General features: G+C 49.1%; 1 protein-coding gene across 4 annotated transcripts in view; it reads right to left on the bottom strand.

The window, feature by feature from the left end:
* Positions 1-12,545, bottom strand: part of Gata4 (GATA binding protein 4) — a 43,617-nt gene extending 31,072 nt beyond the window's left edge. For all 4 annotated transcript variants that reach the window (XM_023714611.1, XM_012514635.2, XM_023714612.1 and 1 more), the window contains exon 1: positions 12,386-12,545. In XM_023714611.1, coding sequence (XP_023570379.1) covers positions 12,386-12,506 — 121 coding nt within the window. In that variant the 5' untranslated portion in view covers positions 12,507-12,545. The remainder of the gene's footprint in view (positions 1-12,385) is intronic.
* Between the last annotated feature and the right edge of the window lie 6 nt (positions 12,546-12,551).

Here is a 12,551-nt window from a genome sequence, read left to right as displayed (position 1 = left end):
CACAGTCTGTAGAGGTTTTAGTCCATAACCAGCTGGCTCCAAGGCAGGGTGGCACGTGACAGAGGAGCAAGTTCAGGGTGGTAGAAGACACCAAAGGCAGCAAAAGAGAAGCTTGGCTGTTGCTCCAGCGGGCAGCAGCCCTTGGCATGATCCACAAATGCAGAACACGAGAGCTGCGGTATCAGGAAGACTCCACTCAGACCTCAGGGGGCTGGAGGCCAGGCAGTGTGCCCCTGCAAGGATGAGCACGAAGCCGAAGGAACGGTGGAGGCCCCAGACTTTCGGAGAAGCCAGAAACGTGGATCAGCGGAGGAAACCTGCAAGGAGGGTGCAGTGCAGTCCCAGAGAGAGGCCGTGGAAGCTGCAACCACCAACAGTGCTGTTGGGGCAGAGCCACCCGACCCTTCAGAGCTCACATCTTGCCACAGATTGCCTCAGTTGCTGCGTATGGAACTACAGGAGTGAATGTTTGTCCTGTTGGATCTTGGATTTGGTTGGCCCCATTCCTGTGTATCCCTCTGTAACTTCTGGAATGGAAATGTGTGTCTTGTTCCATTCAATATTAAAGTGTTTAACTTTCTTTTCTTTTGTACAAGGGCTCAGAGCTAAGAGTTTGCCTTACAAGTCAGAGGAGACTTGGGAATTGGACTTTTTAGCAATGTTGAAACTATTAGGACTTTGGGAACTTTTAGAGATTGACTAAACATCTTTTGCATAAAGGGATGTGCATGAGTCTTTGGGGGGCCAGGGGTAGAATGTTACAGTTCATGTCTGGCTATCCCCCCAAGCTTTATGCAGTCATGGGGGGTGGGCTTTTCCTAGGCTGCTGAATCCAGAATTTGTGACTGATTCATGGTCTAATGCTGGAAGCCAGGGTGTGGGTGCTACCCCTGCCCTGAGGCAGATCTCCTGCATGCAACAAGAGGCTCGCGGTCCCCTCCTCACTTCTTGCTTTTGCTGTCTTCCACCACCATGAACTGTTGCCCTCTGCCTTGTGCCATGCTGCCTTGGAGCCAGCTGATTATGGACTAATGTGAGCTAAATAAATCTTCCCTCCCTTAACTTTAGGCATTTCGTATTTTGTCCCAGTAATGAAAGAAAGTAACTGAGACATCAATGAAATAGCTGGTCAGGAACTGGTATCTTCTGAAGCTGGGAGGATGGCTCTTCTGCATTCTAATTTTGCATAAGTTTGACTTTATTAAAAAATTGGTTTAAAAGTAAAAAATCAGGGCTGTGGTCATAGATTAGCAGCAGATCACTTGCCTAGGGTACGTAAGGCCCTGAATCTCATCTTCGGTATGGCCAAGCAAACAGACACACAATTAGGTATACAGCTGGAGGGAACCAAGCCTGGAATGTAGGGAGGAATGATGAGTTAAGAGGGAGAAGCTGGGGCTGGGAGAGTGACTGGATAGCACAGGACAGGCCTTGGGTCTAATCCCAGGCTCTCAGGCAGAGCAGGGAGGGAGGGAGATTTAAAATGAGAGAGAAAGCCAGGTGATCCGAGCCCAGTGCATCCGCAGGCCTCCTGCGTGGTAGGTGCTGCGGTGAATCCAGCCCACAGGGCCTGCAGGTCTTTTCCCTGTGATTATCCAATTTCCTACTCAAGGCCTCTCTGACAATCCGCTCATTTCCACCATCCCCTCACCTCCAGGGAAGGCCCCGCCTCCTGGGCCTAACCACGCCCTCTTCCGGGTCAGGCTGGGGATCCAGACTGAGCACTGCAGCCCGCCTGGGTTTTTGTCCCTTCTTCCCCTTCTTCTGAGCTCCAGGCTGTCTGTGCCTCGCTTGTAGCCCATGAGTGTGCTCGACCTGACAGCACGTGCATGTGTGCGTGCACACACCCACACACAAACTCCCCTTCTGCTTAAAAGTTTTCTTCTTTTTACTTATTTATTTGGTACAGGGTCTCTCTATGCAGTTCAAACTTGTAGTGATGCTCCTGTCTCAGCCTCCCCAGAGCTGGGATTACAGGTGTGTGCCACCATGCCTGGTCTTGGTGGCCTGTGCCCAGGGTTCCAGGGCCAGCATGGCATATGGTACCAGAGACTGAACCCAGGACTTTGCACGTGCCAGTCAGGCACCTAGACCATGATCTATCTCCCCAGCCCCTCCTTCTGATTCTGATTCTTGGAAGACAGCACTTTTGTCTTGCCTACAAGACTCTAAGCTGCTTGGACTCAGAGATCACCTTGCTCAGGTTTCATGTCCGAAGTCTAAGAGTGCGCCTCGCACGGGGGGGCAGAAGATGGCTTGAATTATTAAGCGATGGAGCAAGGGAGTTTGGTACTGGACTTGCAACCAGCTCTACTGCAATCAGTCTCTATGGCTTCCCAGAACCTGTAACACTGCATGCACTTATCAATAAGCCAAAGGAACAAAACCCATGCCACTCTCAGCTCATAACTGTGGTTTCCCAAAGCTGACTTCTACATTTTAGTGGTTAAGTATTTCATTATGTAGGAGAAACACAATTAGAGGGCCGACCAAATAGCTCAGTGGCAAGCAGGCACAGGGGCCAGCAGGCACAGGGGCCAGGGGTTCAATCCCCAGGCCTGCTGTGCCAGCCCCACCCCTGGGACACACTGAGACTGCAGTTGAGACTGGGTGTGGTGGCATACACCTGTAATCCCAGCTCTTGGGAGCTGGAAACAGGCAGATCACTGTGAGTCCAATCTAATAGTAAGACCCTGTAGACCCTTTCCTAAAATAAAAATAAAAAAAAAGAAACAAAAAAAAGAAAGAAAGAAAGAAAGAAAGAAAGAGAAAAAAGAAAGTAAGAAACACAACTAGCTCAGGAAACCCAAGATTTCTTAAACACTGTTGCTTAATCCATAGGTGGCCATGGAAACCCACCTGCCCACAGGTGTAAGCTGGAGTTGCCCCCTGGGCAGGTTCAAGGTCAAAGGTTAATATGGCAGCTGGTATCTGGGCACTGTCAGCCTGATACATCCTCCAGAATCTGAACTGTAAGTATCTCCAAGGAGCTGTGGAGAAGCCCTCATGTCCCTTTCTGTACCTGGTCTGACTTTTTCACCTGCTCCAAAGGGGGGAGGGCAAACAAAAGAGAGGCCCGTGAGTTGCCCTGGGGCTCCACCGCCTCTGAGCTGTGGGCTCCGGCATCCCTGGGCAGCAGGTTGCGGGTGACAGGTATAGCTCAGTCTCCCAGCCAGTGTGGCCTCACAAAGCAACACATCCGGCCAAGGGGATTGATCTTACCCCAAGGGGCACCAACACACAACACAAATACACTGAGAGCGCAGTACGTGCTTAGCGTGCTCAGCAAGGATTCCTCGCACCCAAAACAAAGCAGCTCACACGCTCTGGCTTTCATTTCACCAGCAATTTACATTCACTGTACCATCAAATTGAGAAACATCTCTTACACACACCTCTTTCATTTGATTGGCTACTGATGGTCCTTCGGATCAATTTCCCATTTTTTGCTGTCTGTAGGGCATCAGTGTTCAGAAGCCAGCCTGGAGCACTAATCTTACAGAAACTGTCTTCAGCACGGAATGACTTTAAACAGTAACTTTTATGGCTATTTAAAAATATAGATACACACATACCTGTAGATGTAGGGTAACTAAAAGGTCCAGGATTAATGCCTAGTGGTGGTTATCTTGGGATGGTGAGATTACTGGCTATTTGCACATTGGTTTATCTGAGTTTTTCATTTTGCCATATTAAACATTGACTTTAATAAAAGGATAATTAAAGTTTTATTGATGCTATTTTTAAAAACACTACTTGTTTTTCTGAAGCCATCTTTGCCTGGAAAACACTTTCTTCTTCAAATAAGAGTACTTTCCTATTCACTGCGTGCTCTGTGGGAACCACATTCTTCATGTAGGGTCAAGTTAAGTTCTTGCAGTATGCTAGGGAAAGGTCTTATTTGTTGTTTGTTTTCCCCCCCGCCTGCTCAATTTTGAGGGGCAACTTGTATTATTGCCTCTCTTTACCTGGTTTGATTTATGATCTTGGAAGTCAGGTCATTCTTTCCTAGGTCAAAGAAAGAAAGAAAAAAAAAAGGCCTCCCTCACCTAATAACTGATAAAATATCTGGAAAGGTCATTGCAAACCTTGACAGAGACACATACAATTTCCACCCAATCTGATAAAACAACAACTAGAAAACTTTTATCAGAACAAAATGTAACTTGCCATTTCCCAGCTCAATTGATGAACTTTTTTATCTGCAATGACAGACATCATAAGATAGCAAAAGCTACAGATAAGAAGCCACACGGACTTGCCCTGAATCGGACCCGATTGTCCGGCCCGCTTCCAGCCCCCACACCTGCGGGAAGGGGCCAATGAGCCGCTCTTGGCATGGTCCCCGAGGGGTTTGAAAACATTGCAAAAGTGGTGAACTTTGAGACTTCAGCGTTTATTTTGCGATTATAATTAACCTGTTCACCAGTTGCTATTGATCAGCTCTAAATGGAGGTGATAAAGTTTGCCTGAATTTGTGGAAGGAGAAATGGAGATTTAAACTGGAAGATGAGGGGAGAAAAGAAGCTTAAAGAAATAATTTAAGGACTGAATTCAACTTCAAGAAGCAAAACATGCTCTGTGATTGGGAGAATCTCAAAATTCATTTCTTAATAATCCTCAAAAATTCACACCAAACTTGAGTGTTAACTTCTTGATTTTTTATCCTGTAAAATAAAGGCTAAAATAAAATAAAATAAAATAAAGGCTATCTGCAGCCCTTCAATTTGGAAAGAACTCCAAACAACACTTGCAAAGGCTTTTCTATGACTGGAAATACACGGTGGCTTCCCTGCATGCCTAGACTTTTAGTCTTTAGAGAGGAAAAAGATATTTTAAAACATCAAGTCAATCACTGGACTCCTGTAAAATGTTGAAGGCCAGAAAACCAAATTCTCCTCATTCTGATAAAGAGTTTGACTATCCTGGCCCATTCTGATTACAGAGTACTAATAGATAAAACCCCAGGCCACCTGCCAGATGCAGGAAGGTTTCCACTGCCAGGCTGCCAGGCTCCGCTTCAGCCTGGTCACGGGGCTCTTCTGCCTGGGTTGTTTGCTTTTTTGTTTGTTTGTTTTTGTTTTCACTTTTACTTGAACTCCTGTTTGGATCCATGCCACATACATATCTTTATTCAGACTGTAATTACTGTGCTTTTCCCTTCTTTCTGTAAGATCTTCGGAGCAAAGTACAGGTAGCAAAGGAGGCTACGAATGGTCTCAGGAAAGGGGTGTCTGAGACAGCCACCCGCTCTCCTGCCTCCGACAGCAGTCTCGGCAGGTCAGGACTCCTTGAGTGTGGAGGGCCCGAGCTGCAGGGACCTCTGTGCAATGCTCCGCACTCTGTGGCGCTACAGCTGAAAACGAAGCGTGTGAGGCCAGGTTCCTCGCGTTGCAACACAGGGGCGGGCGCTGCAGGACCGGGCTGAGGTGGTCCCTCAGGGAAGAGGCTGGTGGCAGCATCGAGCGGTGGGGAATCTCCGACCACCTCGGACCTGGAGGCTGTGACGGGGTCAGTGCCCCCCATCTTGAGTCTGGCCAATGGGAAGAGTGTGTGTGTGTGTGTGCGCGCGCGCGCAGTCCTACAGGCTGGGTTCTATGGTGACAGAGATGTTGCCTTTCCTTCCGTAGAAAGTAATGCCCACTTCTCTAGGAAAGACTTAAAGAACCTGTCCTCCAGTAACTTCCTCACAAAGCCCTGAGGAAGGACCAAACTTACTATTCACAGTGGAACACGATGCAAGGTGCAGGCTACACTCCCTGTAAAGGTGTCAGCTGGGAGATGAACCTGATCATACCTTTTTTACCTAAAAATTGAAACAGATTGAGGCTACTGACACCCATTATAATCCCACTCACATAATCATCCTGTCTTCAGAAGGTGCAAAGGAGTAGCGAATAGCCAAGCAAAAGCTTGGGCAAACCATGCACGAGCAAGTCATATGAGGCCCTGTCGCGATCTGCCACATGCTGGCTGCATCCCTTCAAGTTCTGAAAGCAGTCGCAGCGGACTCCCAGCCCAACTGTCGTCTTCCAGAACAAGGCAGGGAAACCAGCACATCTGTCTTTCTCACACCATCACAGCAGCAGCATTCCGAAAGGCTTCAGCTCTAAATTCAGGCCCCTGACTCCCTGGAGGCGAGTGGGTGTGCCCAGGAGGGAGCTCTCCAGCGGCAGTGCAGCAGCGCTGGACCATTGCTGCATTCCGCATCACAGCACAGAGTGGGATAAGAGATTCGCCCTGCAGAAAGTAACCCCTGCTGGCTAGGCAAATCACAAGCCCACTCAAGGGCTGCACGGAAGCCTGGCATTGAGCTGCCTGGCAGATCTGAAGCGCTTCAGAGTAAGGAAAACCCCAAGGGATTTGTAAAAGAAAATGAATTCAATAAACAACAATTTTGTTCTAAAGCACCTTCCCTTTGCATCAGTGAACACTAAGTAGGGAATCCTTTAAAAAGCAGACTTATGGGGCCGGGGAGATGGCTCAGTGGAATAAGCACTTCCCTGGCAAGCACAAGGGCCTGAGTTCAGTCCCCGGTTCTGAAAAAAAAAAAAAAAAAAAAAAGACTTGCTGGGCATGGTGGCACACGCCTCTGTAATCCCAGCACTTGGGAGGCTGAGGCAGGAAGATGGCTGTGAGTTCACAGCCAAGCTGGGTACATAAGTGAGCTCAAGGCCAGGCTGCACTACACAGAGACCCTGTCTCAAAAATACCAAAACAAAACAAACAAACAAACAAAAAACCAAAACAAACAAAAAAATGGAGACTTTCAGAAAGGTGATTTTTACATCACGTGTCTTTGTTTTTAAGAACTTCATGGACTTAACAGATTTTTAAAAATGGATAATGACTTCAAGATTCAAAAGGTTCCACACACAGGTGCATGTTGAAACCAGCAAGAAGTCAAAGCCACTCGATTATTCATCCTCAGTGAATGGGCAGGCAAAATGAGCTCTCACCGACTACAGAACATGAGGCCAAAAGGAAGGCAATGCACACGCCACAGCGTGGATGCACCGCAGAGACGTCCTGCTGCTCAAATAAACCAGACACAAAAGGCCACATCCTGGGACAGTCCAACGACTACCTAGAGAAGCCAAATTCACAAAGACAGAAAGTAGAGCCTGCTGGTGGGGCAGAATAGGGAGCTGTTTTCAGTGGGTAGAGTTTGAGTTTTGCAAGATGAAAAGGTTCTAAGGTAAGTCATATAGCAATATGAACATACATAACGGTACTTAGGCTGATACAAATATTTGAGCCAAATCTAACTGTAACTTCCCCATATTTTAAATATATGCTCTTGTTATTTAATAGATTAATTAATAATAAAGCATAGAAAATGACTAAAAATGGTTAAGATTTTTAAAGTTCCAAGGCACAAATCATCTGTGGGATAATAGCATTTCCAGATTTCCAGAGATAATTTGTGTATTTTCAAGTGAATAGGATCTACTTCCCCCACACAAAGAGCACATACTGAAGGGCCGGTGAGATAGCTCAGCGGACTAAGCAGGGTTTGAATCCCTAGTACCACATGCCACGCAGGCCCTGTTCCTGGCCCTGCCCCCGGGCATGCTGAGGGGGTGACCAAGTCTGGGCATGATGGCAGAAAACGGGAGGATCACTACGAGTCCAAGCTGCATAGTGAGACCCTGTACCAAATATATATATATATAAAAAACACTGCCTTCCCCTTCAAATGTATTGAAAGAGTCCTACAGCAGCATACAGGATTCCACCATTTTTATGCCTATGTGATGCTTCTGCTTGCTTGCATGCGTTCTCCCTTTCTTTTGTCTTTTTGACACTGGGTCCCCCTGTGCAGTTCAGGCTGGCCTTGAGCTCACTGTGCAGCCCAGGCTGATCTCAAACTCACAACAATCCTCCTGCCCCAGCCCCCCAAGTGCTGGGATTACAGGTGTGCGCCACCACGCCCAGCTCTTGGGGTTTGCGCTGCCCACAGGTGCGCAAGCAGATGCCTAACCGTGAGTGTTCAGGTTATTTCCAGTTTCAGACACAGCAGTGATGCGAGCAATGTGGGCCATGTGGTTGCAGAATGAATTCCTAAAGCGAACCGCTGTCTACCTAGGCTGCCTACTTCGCAAGTTGCCTAATTTATGGAGATTGTCCACAGAAGTTGCACCCATTTACACTCCCACAGGTTTCAGAGCTCCTGCTTCCTATACCTCAGGGTATGTTTTGTTTCTTGGTGCTTAAGGAAAGAAAAAATGGGGCCACATAGAGAAGAAAGCCTTAGTTGTCTAAAATGGTCTCCTGCGCATCACTCTACCTGAGGGCTTAGAAGTGCCTAGCCAATATGGCCTGACCTTTTGATAGAACACAATCGGGCCACAACAGGTTGCTCCAGGTGGTAACACACCCCAGGCCACCCCAAGGCACACTGTCCCCATTTAATTGGTTCTCCCCTTGGTTCCAAAGAGCAGCCCCAACTCTGGTTGACCTGCTTAGGGTGGCAACCGGAAAGTTAAACAAAGCTGATTTTCCTGAAGACTGACAAATTGTTCTTTAGCCAAACAAGCTAATTCAGAGTTGGTCTCACAGCGTCTCCTTATAAAAGTGCACAAAGCAAGTGGTGGATTCGATAAGCAGTGCCCCAAAGACCCCAAACACTGCAGCACTTTCCACCGACGCCTTAGAACACCTTGAGTGCACCACACCACACCACACCACACAACACCACACGACATCACACAATACCACACCTAATGTGGAAGGACTTTAAAGACATTGTTTCAATAGGGCTGAATACACACACATCTAGTTGTGTTGTTTTCACCAAGCTTTCCAATAATTTGAAAGCGCCAGGTCCTTAGAATAATTGCTTGTTTTCCATGACACAAAGAAGTGGTTATTCCTTAGTAAATGGGTTTTTAAGACTCTCAACAATATCTACCTCGATGCTTCAGCCCTCCGGGAACATTTACATGTATTTCTATTTCAGCAATAATTGATACAATAAACAACTGGATTGTGGTTAATGCACACGCAGTGAAAGACTCCCCCATTCAAAGTGAGTTTGCACGGGTCTTGCCAGCGCATGAGCAGAGCAGCCGCTCAGCTAAGCCACTGTATTCTGATGATGCTGACACAGCGTAGGTTCTGGAGCGGAAGTGCACAGCACCGAGCTCACAGCACCGCTGGCCGGGCCGGCCGGGCTGGGCAGCCTTCACATCAACACATCCAGCGTCCAGTTTATCCTGAGGACCACCACGGTGCATGCTGCATCTCCAAACCACTGCAGTCCTGTGAGATGGTTCCCAGCTTTGAACCTGCTCACCCAGTGAAACACAAGACTGTCACAGCCCTGCTTCTTCCTTCTTCCCATGGTCCTTAAGGTTTCCACCTGCACTCTTGCCTCAGGCCCCAGTTTGCCTCTTAAAGGACTCAAGCCCCATTCTGTGTGGATTGACCATGGCAAAATCCTGGGGCAATAACCTCCTAGATCTCTACTCAAATATTTGCTAAGTACCCAGCATGTGCCAGGCACTTAAATATGAATAAGACGGTGCACCTGACTTCAGTAAGGTCACAGAATTCCATTAATGTTGTAATTAATGATTTCAACAACTGCTTCAGGGTCATGGCTCATATTGAACTTGGAATAAATCAAAGTTCACATACGTTATAGTCAGGGAAGAATATTCCTTCCAACCTAAGTGCAGGTGCCACTTTGATTTTTGTCTTATTCTAATAAGTAGCAGAACTCTGGCAGGTTATTAAGCAATTAATGCTTCATAGAAAAATAAAGATATTCTTTTGTTTTATCATTGAAATTAGGAACATTTTGAATTAAGGGTGTGTTAATTTTCAATTAATTGGTGTTTTAGCTATGATGATAAATACATTAAGTAACAGAAAGGCTATGTCTATGGTACTGCACACATGGTGGGAAAGGGGGACTGTCTTTTTCTTTCAACTGTACTTTTTTTCCCTGAAAACTACTCATTTTCCAAGACCAGTGTGGATGGCATCACTAGGTGAAAACCCAGAGTCTCAGATGAGGAGAACCTGCTGCACTCCTCACGGAGTGCTCTGCACCCTAACCTGAACTACAGTGATGGCTTTCTGCCCGTTTTTTGTATTTATTTGGGGTGACCTCTGCATATTAGGGACTGACCCAGGTTTAGTACTAAAAATCTCAAGTCCTGGGGAGCCCTCAGTTCTGGGGACCCCTCATGCAAACCAAAAAAATTGGTTAACATGACTGTGTTAATGTTAAATACAACAATCATCATTTACAAAGGGCTGAAGTCAAAACGCCACAGGTATTACCTTATCTAAGGAGCCGTGATGACCCCTGTATAGAAAGTGAGCTTAAGAGAGGCAAGCAACTTGCCCCCAGGTCCCAGGGCACTCAGGCACCTGTGTACCCACCAGGCCTCTCGCGCCAGCTGAGAGCTAAGCCCCCAGAGTTCCCCAGAAATAGCCCAGCATCACTGTCATCCTTCCACCAACTGACCTACTAGCTAGTGTGCTGGGCTGGTTCTCAATAAAGCCTCTAGGCATTTGCCAGGGACCCACATGACCGGAAGACCACGTATAAGCACTGGGGTGCGGGCATGGGGAGCTGGGTTCCATCCCTAGTATCATGGGGTGGGGGTAACTTCATAGGCGTGTCTGTAAGCGAAGTTGCGTTTATCTAAGCCTGGGCAGAGTAGAGGATCTGAAGGCCAACACATACTGTCCCCTCGAACAGATAGTGGGGCTCCTCTCTGGCCTGCCCATTTCAAGCACCTCGAAGAAGAGCAAATCTAGGAGCTTCAAGGAGCACCTGGAGGGCAGAGCAAAAGAATAAGAGCATGGGCGGGGAACAGTTCTGGGAGGAGATGGTCCTCAGCTTCCACACTGACCCTGGAATTTGGAAATCACTTCCTTCCCCACCCACCAGCACAGAGGGCCACACTGCAAAATCTAAATACCCACTAGGCCCACACACACTGCATTCTGTGGCTGGTGCTGTCCTACCCAGGGGCACAGCTCTCTTCCTGCTTTTGGGTTTGGGTCTTGTCCCTTTTCCTTAATCAAAGGTCAAATTCTCATTTCTGTGGGCCAGGGAGATGGCTCAGTGGAATAAGCGCTTCCCTGGCAAGCGCAAGGGCCTGAGTTCAATCCCCGGTTCTGAAAAATAAATAAATAAATAAATAATTCTCATTTCTGGGTGGTGGAGGCTACCAAGGAAACACCTCCTCCCTCCTGCCCTCAAGTTAAAAGAAAATAAATGGAACTATGGGTCTGGGCCATTTTTCTTGGTTTTCAATCCCAAACCCAGAGAGCTCAACATGGAGAAAATCCTGGTGAGGAAGCAGGCAAAGGCCAGTGCCCTTGCGGAGCCTTGTCTGGGTGCCCTCCGCCTGCCCAGGGCTGCCGCTCCTCATCCTCCTCAGGGTGCCCTTGCCAGGGAGGGGGTCGAGGGCCACTGGGAGCCACAGACCTGGCCGGCGCCACTTCCATAGTTAATCAGTTTACCTGGGATGTGTATTTGGCTGAAGCTCCCCCAGAGGCCTCCCTTGGCCCACCCAGGGTCAGAGAATCGTTTAAAAGCTCTTCAAAGCTGAGACTTCCATCTGAGCCAGCCCAAAGCTAGAATCCGGGAGGGACAGACTTTACTCTTCAAAGTGAGAACAAAAGCAAAAGGATTCAGCACTTAGTAGGTAGTCGATAAATGTTAATTTTGTTTCTCAAGTCTGGGCTTCCCCTCCCCCGGGAGAGCTAAATTCAGGGTGCTCTGGCCTGAAAACCCCCAAGGCCCGGTGTTCTCTGAAAGTGTTACCTCTGCTGGCCCCGTTCTTTCAGCGCCCAGCCCTGCGCGGCCACCTGTCTCTGGGGATGTGGGACGCGTGTGGCATTCTCCCCTGGACTCTCGATGGGAGCAGCCACTGAAGTGACTGCTCCAACCCGGGAGAAGAACAGGCCCAAGGCGATCGACGGCCGCGAAGCCCCACTGGGGCACTGTACAGAAAGAAGCCCCTCGGGTTTCTGCGCTCGCAGCCTACACCACGGGTGTCCGCCTCGCCCGCGGCCCCGCAAGACCACAGCGAGGTTCTAGGCCAGGCCAGCCGCGGCCCCAGCTGGACCCATCTCCCTGGGCCCCCTTTACTCATCCCTGTGTGTCCGGTGTGAAATCCCCCACAGGAAAATCATCTGTCTCCGAAGGGTCCTCCCACAGGGCCGCCAAATGGCCCAGACTCAGCCCCCAGCCCGTGTCCCGCGGTCTCTGCGGAGGCCACCTCCTCTTCCCCGGCTCCAGCGCCTACCTTCCAGGTCCCGATTGGACACTCGCAGGCGTCGCCCCCGCCACACCGTCCCACGCCCACCGGTGGCCAAGCGCGCCCGGCAGCTCGCGCGCCCGCACTCCCCTACTCACCGAGGTTGGGGTGTCGCGCAGCGGGGTTGGCCCGGCCCGGCAGGCTGTGCAGCACTGGGCCGTCGAAGGGGCCGGCGGAGGCAGCTGCGGCCGCGGCCCAGGACGCGCCCACGTCGGCCATGTAGGCAGGGTAGGGGCTGGAGTAGGAGCCCGCGAAGCCGGCGCG

Source organism: Octodon degus, unplaced genomic scaffold (assembly GCF_000260255.1).
Source record: "Octodon degus isolate 3935 unplaced genomic scaffold, OctDeg1.0 scaffold00036, whole genome shotgun sequence".
In the NCBI taxonomy this organism is placed as follows: domain Eukaryota; kingdom Metazoa; phylum Chordata; class Mammalia; order Rodentia; family Octodontidae; genus Octodon; species Octodon degus.
The sequence above is the reverse complement of the archived record's forward strand: the minus strand, read 5'-3'. Positions and strand labels throughout refer to the sequence as shown.